This window comes from Microtus ochrogaster, chromosome 15 (assembly GCF_000317375.1).
Source record: "Microtus ochrogaster isolate Prairie Vole_2 chromosome 15, MicOch1.0, whole genome shotgun sequence".
In the NCBI taxonomy this organism is placed as follows: domain Eukaryota; kingdom Metazoa; phylum Chordata; class Mammalia; order Rodentia; family Cricetidae; genus Microtus; species Microtus ochrogaster.
In genome coordinates, this window is record NC_022017.1 from 4,145,283 (window position 1) to 4,156,305 (window position 11,023).

An 11,023-nucleotide genomic window follows, 5' to 3' on the forward strand; every position below is an offset into this window, starting at 1 on the left:
TTGTTTTTTTCGAGACAGGGTTTCTCTGTAGCTTTGGAGCCTGTCCTGGAACTAGCTCTTGTAGACCAGGCTGGTCTCGAACTCACAGAGATCCATCTGTCTCTGCCTCCTGAGTGCTGGAATTAAAGGCGTGCGTTATCACCACTCAGCATACTGAATATTCTTAAACAGGATATCAGCTCTCATTACGGAAACAATCTGATTTAGTCAGTCTGTGTGGCACTTCTCAGAATTAAACAGAGACTATGGAAGGACTGCTCGTGTCACGTGACCCAAAGCTTCCAGAAGCACTGCATGAAGTTTGATGGCTTCTTGTGGCCCAAGAAGTTCCTTTTCTTAGGAGAGTCCAGTGGCTGACCTGATGTGTAATTTCTCATTTCCTGTGGGTAGGATAACTGGGTGTCTTGCCTTATGCACACAGAATGACAAAGTTAAAAGGCTACCCACCAAGCCATGGCTGTGACTGGAGCCCAGCAGAATGGTCAGATGTGTGACAGGCCTCAGATGAGGCCACTATAAGTGGGTGGAAGAGGTTGGATTGATGAGTGGTAGTGGGGTCTGTGGGCTGACCAGAGAGACGGGGCTAGTTGTCTGTTGCAGGAAAATGCTTGCCCCTGGTAACTGTGAGGGAGAGATGGTGCTTCTTCAATTAGCCAGGGACGGTATGCTTATACCCAGAAGACAGGTGACACCCAGAGCTCCCTTTTGGGTCTAGATGATGGAATTCAATAAGACAGAACATGTTAATATATAAAGAATATCCAGAAAATAAGATGGAGGGCTGTTGAGATAGAGGAAAAAAAATGTTTTTTGGGGGGAGGCTCCCTCCCCGTCTCAGCAGGTGAGCACTTTGAGGGTTCCTGGGAGCAGTATTAGCGATAACTTTCTCTCTCGCTGTATGTTTGCGATCAACCGAGACAACAAGTCCATAGTAAGGAGGTTCAGAATTGAGAAGTTCAGCCATTTTAGAGGCGAGAGATGGCTCCATCCAGGGACCCACACAGTGGAAGAAGGGAGCCAACTCCTGTGAGTTATATGATACCCATGTCTCCCCGGCCCCCTGAAAAAAATAAATAAATGTAAAAAAAAAAGTTTAGCCTTTGTAGTGAAGCCAAGTCGACAGTGTGCTGTGGATAGACCACCGTGTCAGCTTGCTAATGCTCCCTCAGTCCCCACTGCACCCTGATATGCCATTGGTGCCCAGAGAAACACTGCTTCCCACAGACGGGCCAGTCCTGCTGGCACCTCAGCACTCTTGCCCATCCCAGGGCAAGTTAGCCTGTGGGTGACTAGCTTCTCCCAATTTTCAGAGCGAGACTGGAACTTTCTTTAGTTTTCCCTCAGGAAATAGTGGTCATTCACTTGAGAGGCACCTTCCACACCCGTCCAGAAAACTGAATCATGAGTTTAAATTGTTAGATAGGCCAGATTTTTATTCCCTTTTGTGGTCACATGGCTGATGTTGATTTCCCTATCCTGCCTCCATTTTCCAAATTTTGTTACTACAAACCAGGCTGCTTTCTGTTCTTTTAAAAGTTGTGAATTTTGGAGATTATTCTGGTGTTAGATATTTTGGTTAATATTGAGGCTATTTTGGGTTAATTTGGGCTAATATTGAAGCAAAGACTTGTTGATTGGCAGCCCGCTAGTGGCTAGTGTGTATGAAGACAGATTTGTTGGGAGCTGGGTGTGGTGGTGCACACTTTTAATCCCAGCAAAGGCAGGTGGATTTTTGTGAGTTCAAGGCCAGCCTGGTCTATTAAGGAGTTCCAGGACATCCAGGGCTGCACAGAGAAACCCTGCCTCAAAAAACTGAAACAACAATAACAACAACCAAACATATTTGTTGGCAGGTTCATCTGCTGTGCATAAACAGGGTCCCACATGAGCTTGGAACCCGTGAAAACCAAGAGGCTAGCTCCCAGCCTCTTCCTGGCCTCATCTTTTATTGTTTTTATTACTGTTCCTTAATCCTGTTCTGAAACCTGTAGTTATTTTCAGGGTCAGCTGATTTGAGGAGAGGATTGTTCCTTTCCTACAAGGGTACAGCTATACGGTGACAAAAGGCATTAGTTTTGTTCTGATTTTTTACCTTTCTTTTCTCTTATAGAATCCTATTCTAAGAACACAGACACTCAGGTATCTACCATGGTGTTGGATCCTGAAAAAAAGATGCCAGACGGTAACTTTTATCTTTGTGTCATAGTCTGCATGGGATTGGGCTTTCCTAGATAAGACAGCTATGAATGAAATTAATTTATGACCATAGGATTCTTCCTCATATCTTATTTCTAATTGCCAGCTGAGTTGTGACCAGGTAGTTTGGTTTCTAGAACAGTAATGCTTGCAAGGACAGTGTCGTTCCCAGGCTTGGCGATGACCTCCAATGTGTTCCCTCTATCTGCAGTGTTTCCTATGCGTGTGGAGCAGAGCACCTGAGCTCCTCCTCTAGACTACCCACTCCGTTCTGCTTAGTAAAGATGGTGGGGCCCAGTGCCCTAGAAAAACCAGAGCTCTGATATTTTAGTGGGTTGTAGGGTTTATGAGAAAGAGGAGAAAGCCTCGTGATGCTAGCAGCTCCGTGGACTTTGGAAGCTCTTGGTGAACTAGCCATTTTCTGCTAGGCCTCCCCCACTTGGATTTAAGATTAACTGTAAAATGCAGACTTCAGGGAAACACTGCTTTCAGGCTTCTATGAGCCCTGCTGTCACAAGGGCGCTAGCACCCGTGACCACCAGCCCTTCAGTCCTATGCAGAGAGGCCTTAGTCAGACTTCCCAGACTTCTGCTTTGCCTCTTAGTGTCGGGTGGGTTTTCCAGTCCTCTCTTCTGTTGTGTGAGACTGATAGAGCTGTGGTTCCCAAGAATGATCCTTAAAGTGAGTCTTGCTGGATAACGGGATGGGAGGATGTCCTAGTGCCCAACTTATTTTCTTTTAAAATTAGGATTCTGAATTTCTCATGGTGCTAGTTTGTCAATATTGAGTCGTAGGTATGAGTTGCTTTGTTGGCTTTAAGACAAAGTCTTGTTAAATTGAAGCCCAGACCGAGCTCGGACTTGTATCCCTTTTGATTGAGCCTTTCAAACATGTCATTGTCCTTAGAGAACCATTATCAGGTGGGTGTAGAGGTGTAGAGGAAGTCCAATGATTAGTGTTAAGACCGACCCAGGGAGGAGACAGCGTGGATCTGAGAGGAGGTAGGGTAAGTAGGGACAGGAAGGACTCTAATCAAAATGCACAGTGTGAAATTCTCAAAGGACTATAAAATATCACGTTCAACTGATCCAAGGCTGAGAGCTTTTGGAGGCTTTTGAACTCTTCTTCGCTTCTAAGAGTTAGGATTGCAGGCTGTACCACAGCTGGCTTGTACACATATTACCCTGTAAAGATATTTAATTTATTGGGCTTGGTATGTAACTTGTTTGTAGAGTGCTTGCCTAGCATGCATGTTTAAAACCAGGTATGTGGCTGTAATCCCAGCACTTGGGAGGTGGATGCAAAAGAATCAAGTTCAGAGTCATCCTTGGAACAAACCAGTCTGGGTTCCAGACCAGTCTAAGACCAGCCCTTGTGTCTAGGCTGGTGTCGTGTGTGTGCGGTTCTAAAGCTATTCTCAGTGATGGGGGAGCATATGCAGACAAGGGTTAGCATTACCGAGAATGCTCATTAGTGAATGTGGTCATGTTAACGCAGATGGCGCTTCTGGAGACCATGGAGACTCTGCCAGCCTCAGCGCCATCAATCCTGCCTATAGTAACTCCTCCCTCCCTCAGTCCACTGGGGACTCTGAGGAGCCCTTCACCACCTACTTTGACGAGAAGATCCCCATTCCTGAAGAGGAGGTTAGTGATGGTTCCTTGCAGGGGACCCTGTGTCCTGGGGAAAGCCTTGGAGGGACAGGTCTGTTAGCCACCTCTAGCTCAACAACCTGGGGTCTTATTTTGGCAGCCAGTCTCTGACATCATCAGGATAAATGGCCTCTGTGGGAAAGGTGCTAGTGTGAACTTTGTAGCTTATGGAAGGATGGATATTGTGGCTTCCCTTTTCAGCTGTGCCTCTGCTCCTGTGTGGGTAGTGGGGGAGTCCAAGGGTGCCATGTTACTTAATGTAGCACGAGCTGCTGATGGGGAGCTGGTAAAGGAAGGGCTGTCACTGAGAGAAGCAGCCACCTTGATGGTAAAAAGTAAATGAGCTTGATGTGACACATGGGCGTGTGCACTGCGTGCCCTGAGCCCCTGCAGCTGGTGCTGCCCCTTGACAGGTGACAGAGTAGTGGAGACACTCAGGCTACCTTTCCTCTCTCGTTTACAGTACTCCTGTTTTAGCTTCCGTAAACTCTGGGCGTTCACGGGGCCTGGCTTTCTTATGAGCATTGCCTACCTGGATCCAGGAAACATCGAATCTGATTTGCAGTCTGGGGCAGTGGCTGGATTTAAGGTGAGCATACAGTTTACAAGTTTTCATTATTGTTATTGTTATTTTTGCTGACATTTTTGCAATGCTGAGGATGGACTATGGGGCCTTGCCATGCTGCCCCTGTCTTTGAGCCCTTGTTACACTCTTAACGACATTTTCTTGATCATGTTGAGTAGCCTTCAGGTAGAGTTGACCCTTGAACAACATAGGTTTAAACTGTGCATGTCTACTTATGTGTAGGTTCTTTTTCTATTTTACTTATTTACATGGCTGTCCTGGAACTCATTATGTGACCAGGCTGGCCTCTGTCTTCAAAATGCTAGAACTAAAGGTATATGCTGTCATGCGCAGCCCAGACATAACAGTCTGTTTTATAATTTACTACCCCAGGCTATGTGGAGATCTACTGCAGAAAGGTTAACATGCACCCCATCCTCTGCACGCACACAGTTCACGGTGGAGCTGTTCTCGGTTGAGAGAAATCAAAGCAAATGTAAGATGTTGCTAACTCCTAACCATGTACAGTTAGCTGTCATGTGTGCTGTACTTCTGTGTTGGCACCTGGTGCTCTTGTGAGTTCATGTGATTGCTTATGATGTGGTTGTTTCTGTGTGAGCAGCTTCTCTCTCAGTAAGGGATGTAGTACAGTAAGAGGGGTTTCTTGGGTTGTTGTGCAGTTTTTACCATGGGTTTTATTCATGCCAATGTCTTCTTGGCCTTTTGGCTAAGCGTAAATAGGTGTGCTGTATTATTGGTGTGGCTTCTGATAAACAGGCTGTCAGTCAAGTTTTAGGGGATGAAATGTTACATGAAAACTTCTCTTACTCGGCAGAGGAGTCTGGGGCTTGGTGTCCAACCTCCTGTCTTAGTTACTTTTCTAATACTCTAATGAAAGACTATGTCAAGACAACTTAGAATGCTGGGCGGTGGTGGCGCAGGCCTTTAGTCCCAGCACTCGGGAGGCAGAGGCAGGTGGATCTCTGAGTTCGAGGCCAGCCTGGTCTACAGAGTGAGTTCCAGGACAGGCTCCAAAGCTACAGAACAAAACAACTTTAATAGGGCTTACAGTTTCAGACCGTTTACAGTTCATGATGGTAGAACAGAGGTGTGGGGAGCAGGAACAGCTGAGAGCACATCTTGGTCCCCAAATAGGAAGCAGAAAGGACACTGGGAATGGCAGGAAGCTTTTGGAGCCTCAAAACTGCCCCGTGACACACCCCCACCAAGACCACGCTTTCTGATTCCCCCAAACAGTTCCACCAACTGTATTCAAAGTTAGGAGCCCATGGCTATTCTTGTTCAAACCCCAATGCCCCTCATTGTTCTAGCATGCACAGGTCTTCATTGGCACTGACACTTTGTGAAAAGTCCTTACTATATGGTCTCTTGTTTTTATTTGTTTTTGTTTTGAGTTTTGGATTTTTGAGACAGGGTTTCTCTGAATAACAATCCTAACTGTTCTAGAACTCACATTGTAGACTAGCCTGGCCTTGAATTCACAGAGATCTGCCTGCCTCTGCCTCCAAAATGCTTAAGCCACCACTGCCTGGTGTGGACTCTTGTTTTATCCACATAATATCCTTAGGAAAAGCAAAAGATGGGAAACTGAGGATCAGAAAGATGCTAGATCTAGTGGGTCACGTGTAGAAGCTGATACAGAGTGTGGACCCATCCTCCTACTTTGACGAACTGTTTCCCGTTAGCATCCCCAAACAACCAGTCAAAAATTTCTTTGGTTGTCTAATGATGTTGGCGGATGTTGTTCTTCTCAGTTACTCTGGGTGCTTCTATTGGCTACCATTGTGGGACTGCTGCTCCAGCGCCTTGCAGCTAGACTTGGAGTGGTTACCGGCTTGCATCTTGCTGAAGTGTGTCACCGTCAGTATCCCAAGGTGAGTGGCTTGTCTGTTACGATGCAGGAATCTGTGTGTCTGGTATTGTGTACTGGCCCCACTCTGGATTGAGCCAGAGGAGGAGTTGGGGTCAGTGTCCCTGAAACTAGAAGTACCAAGGGGATCCTAATGCCTCCTCTGCTGTCAGCCTGTGTCCTCCTTCAGAATCTAACATGGGGCTCCCTTTGTTGTTGTTCTTTTGAGACAGGCTCATGTAGCCCAGGCTAACATTGATCTCTATATTTAGCCAAGGATGGCCTTGTGTTTCAACCTCTCCAGAGGTCCTAGAATTACAGGCACACACAGGTTTCCTTAGGGAAATGCGGCATGAGTAAGCATTAACCAGGTTCCCCTTATTTTGTTTGATGTCACCATCACTTTGAAAAAGATGGTTTTTACAAAGTATATGTGATAGGTCCTGTGGATTGGCTAATTATTTTCAGTTTACTCTAAGTACCCTACCTTTCATACTTGCCACCTTAAGTGGGAATGACTTCTGTCAGAAGACTTTGCAGGGGAGCTGAGGACAAAACTCAGGCCTTCCCAAATACTCCACAGGCACCCTAGAGATTGAACCACTTCTGTCATGGCTGAAAATCTTTTTAAGTTAGTTCACTTGTAGATATGAAACAAGCCTCTCTTGGGAGTGCCCTAAATTTTTAGTCTCATTTCTGACTATGAACATAGAGGTTTTGTGTTGTTGTTTTTCTTTTCTATTCTCCTAGGCTGGTGGGTCAGCGGTCTCTGTCTCTCTGTACCCTCTCCCCCCGCCTAGGATGTTCTTTTTTTTTTTTTGGTTTTTCGAGACAGGGTTTCTCTGTGGCTTTGGAGCCTGTCCTGGAACTAGCTCTGTAGACCAGGCTGGTCTCGAACTCACAGAGATCCGCCTGCTTCTGCCTCCCGAGTGCTGGGATTAAAGGCGTGCGCCACCACCACCCGGCTCGCCTAGGATGTTCTTGAACTCTTTTTAAAAAAAAAAAAAAATATTTCAGGAGCTGGAGAGATGGCTCAGTGGTTAAGAGCATTGCCTGCTCTTCCAAAGGTCCTGAGTTCGATTCCCAGCAACCACATGGTGGCTCACAAACATCTGTAAAGAGGTCTGGCGCCCTCTTCTGGCCTGCAGGCATACAGACAGAATATTGTATGCATAATAAATAAATAAATATGAAAAAATAAATAAATATTTCTTTATTATGTATGCCAGCAGGCCAGAAGAGGGCACCAGACCTCACTACAGATGGTTGTGAGCCACCATGTGGTTGCTGGGAATTGAACTCAGGACCCCTGGAAGAAGAGTCAATACTCTTAACCACTGAGCCATCTCTCCAGCCCTGTTCTTGAACTCTTGATCATCCTGCTGGAATCCCTGAGTACAGGTGTTATAGGCCTGTGCTACCATGTGTGATAAATATGTTATTTTTACCAACTTTTCAGAAAATGTTGTTGTTTTATAATTCCCTTTAGTGTCTTTTTCTTTGCACATATTATAGTTATTTATGAGAGGAGACTTTTTGGATAGTAAGTATCTGGAGGCTTTCTTTCTGGTGTCAGTAAGCCAACATTAACTAAATGTGTTTTTCCATTCATCTGTTGGTCTAGATTTAGTTTCCTGGTTTGCTGTATTCCATCTATTCTCAACTAGTTTACCATGGACACTTTAAAAAAGAGATTTATTTTTTTTAAAACTCTGTATACATATTTGAATATGTGCATTTGAGTGTGGGTGTCTGTAGAGGTTAGAGGCTTCAGGATCCCCTGGAGCTGGACTTGAAGGAGTTGTGAGGTGCCTGATGTGAGTGACACGAGCTGAGATCCAGTCTGCATCTTCTACAAGAACAGTATGCACTTTTGTTGCTGAGCCATCTCTCTAGTTCCTTACCCTAAATACTAATACGTATATCTTTTTCCATGCTTGCATATTCTTATCTGACTTTCCTGGAACTCACTCTGTAGACCAGGTTGGTCTTGAACTCACAGAGATCCTCCTGCCTCTGCCTTCCAAGTGCTGGGATTAAAGGCGTGCGCCACTACCTCCTGACTGATTGAGGCTTTCTTAATTGCTCATTTCTTGTTCTCTCTTGACTTCCATATTGGCCATGTTGATATGTTTATTTTTTCCTCAAACTTCTTAGATTGTTTTTTGGCAAGAGAGTAAGTGGAAAGTAACGAACAGAAGTTTGATTTTTCTCCTGAGAAGGATTAAGGAGAAAAAAGTGAGCTGGGTTGCCACCCTTACCTTGCCTCACAGTCTCCTGCTCTGTGTGGGGTTGAGTTCTGGTATGTCTGTGTAAGGCTGTGTGTTGTTCTGTGCCAAAATCTGAATTCTAAATGAAGGAGGAAGTTCTTATACTGCCGAATGATGAGAGCCGCTGTTTGCTTTGCAGGTCCCACGGGTCATCCTGTGGCTGATGGTGGAGTTGGCGATCATTGGTTCTGATATGCAGGAAGTCATTGGCTCAGCCATCGCCATCAATCTCCTGTCGGCAGGAAGGTGGGGGCTTCCCTCTAGATCATTGTCGGTATTGAGCTGGATTCCAAAGACAGGGTGAAAAAGAACATTCAGCTCATTCCGGAGCATTCCAGAGCATTTCGGAGCATTCCGGAGCATTCTGGAGCCGCCTTCATCTTTTCCAGCAGACATAGTCCCTGTCTCTCCCATTCCCTTGATGTACACACTTGTATTTAAATCAATTGTGTGGGGTTTTGTACAATTACTCCTTTGTAAGGGGGGTGCTACTTATCTGACTGCATAGTGACCCACGCTTGGTGTGTTCCGCACATCTGACACAGTAAGCTCCCAGGTAGGCTGTCAGTGGATGGCCTTTAGTTGATGCTGCTTCTCAACCGCCCGTGGCTTGGCTTCCTGCCACTGTTGCTTTTCCCCAGGCCCTAGCCTTCCCCCGTGTTGTGTGTTGGACAAGCTGTGAAGAGAGTGTCTCCCGTGGGTCTTCAATCTCTATTTCTCTTCTCTAACCTAGGGTTCCCCTGTGGGGTGGAGTTCTCATCACCATTGCAGACACTTTTGTCTTTCTCTTTTTGGACAAATATGGTAAGGAGGGTGGAACTGGTGGGTGAATCAAAGCCACTGGCTTCAGGCACATGGCTACAGGGAAGTCTGTCTTCTGTGTGCTAACTGTGTGTTTCCCCCTTAGGGTTGCGGAAGCTGGAAGCATTTTTTGGCTTTCTCATCACTATTATGGCCCTCACATTTGGATATGAGGCAAGTGTTACAGGCTGTTGGTTAACTATTTAAAACAAAATTTCATTTTGTTTGTTTGTAGTCTTTATTATAAAAAGCAATAATAGGGCTGGAGAGATGGCTCAGTGGTTAAGAGCATTGCCTGCTCTTCCAAAGGTCCTGAGTTCAATTCCCAGCAACCACATGGTGGCTCACAACCATCTGTAATGAGGTCTGATACCCTCTTCTGACCTGCAGGCATACACGCAGACAGAATATTGTATACATAATAAATAAATTTTTTTAAAAAAAAAGCAATAATAATACCAGAATAGTTTAACTGTATTGGATCAACAAAAAGCCAGTCTATTTCTGGGCTGCTTTTGAAAAAATATAGTCTGTGGTAAGGAAAGCCCGTAGAGATTTTTTTTGGATCAAAAATGACTAGACCTTTCAGGACCAACATTTTTGGTCCCAAATTAACTACCCTGACAGCAGGACAGTTTTAGGGTAGGACAGACAGAGGCATATGTTGACTGTTAACTCAAAGCAGTTCTGTTTGTGCTCATCATGACTGAAATTAATTAACCAAGCTTGACTATTTCCTGTAATAGACCAGCAGATGGTAGTGGTGAACATGCGTGGTGGTGCATGCCTGTAATACGAGCAACTAAACAGAGGCAGACTGGTCTCTGTGAGTTTGAGGCCAACTTGATATACCTAGAGAGTTCCAGACCAGCCAGGGCTGTAGAGTGAGACAAAAAACTGTTGATGAGTAATAGGTGATTGGCTGTTTTCCTGGCTTGTTGCTTGCCCGTTGCTAAGGATCAGTTCCATTATGTTTCCCTTCTTATGTTCAGTTATAAACTGATTTCTTCTTACAGGCCTGCCTAAACATTAAAAGATATCTAGTCTATGAGTAGATTTTTCAGGTTGTCCCAAGGCTTGCAAGAGAAATGCTAAGCCAGGAGGAAGTTTGGGTGGGCAGTGCTAAGGAATGACCCCCTCCCAGCACACAAGCAGGTGAACAGCAGTGTATGGAGTGTGGGTTTAAGAACGGAACTGTTCTTGGATCTGTATCAGCAGTTACAGCGACACAAATACCAGCGAGACCTTTAGTCGGTTTGGTTCCTCAGAACACTGTGTTCTCTACATATCTGCATTGTACATTTTAATTGTAATGTAAGATATTCGGAATATATAGTCCTTAGTCCTGGCCCCTGGCAGCTAGCCCCAGTATTAGTTATCTTTGGTAGTTGTAACTAAAGTACTTGAGGAAAGTAACAGGAGGTGAAGGGTCTACTTAACTGGGGCTTCAGAGGGCTCGGGCTGCCTGCAGTTCCTTGGACAGAACACCCTGGCCACAGGAGATGTGCTGTTGGAGATTCTGTCTCAGTGCAGACAGAAGCACGGAGGTTCAGGACATGGCTAGGACCAGGAGGATTGCCCCCATTCATGTACTTCTTTTTTTTTTTTTTTAATTTATTTATTTATTGAGGATTTCTGCCTCCTCCCCTCCACCGCCTCCCATTTCCCT

At 45.3% G+C, this 11,023-nt stretch overlaps 1 protein-coding gene across 3 annotated transcripts in view; it reads left to right on the forward strand.

Moving 5' to 3' along the window:
• The window catches only part of Slc11a2 (solute carrier family 11 member 2), a 44,740-nt gene that overhangs the window by 6,979 nt on the left and 26,738 nt on the right, over positions 1 to 11,023 (forward strand). For all 3 annotated transcript variants that reach the window (XR_003377476.1, XM_013348712.2, XM_026782399.1), the window contains exons 2-8: positions 2,111 to 2,182; positions 3,694 to 3,842; positions 4,312 to 4,437; positions 6,189 to 6,308; positions 8,693 to 8,799; positions 9,287 to 9,357; positions 9,461 to 9,528. Coding sequence is in view for 2 of the 3 variants with exons in the window: in XM_013348712.2 (XP_013204166.1) it covers positions 2,149 to 2,182; positions 3,694 to 3,842; positions 4,312 to 4,437; positions 6,189 to 6,308; positions 8,693 to 8,799; positions 9,287 to 9,357; positions 9,461 to 9,528 (675 nt within the window). In the remaining variant the exon portion in view is untranslated. The remainder of the gene's footprint in view (positions 1 to 2,110; positions 2,183 to 3,693; positions 3,843 to 4,311; positions 4,438 to 6,188; positions 6,309 to 8,692; positions 8,800 to 9,286; positions 9,358 to 9,460; positions 9,529 to 11,023) is intronic.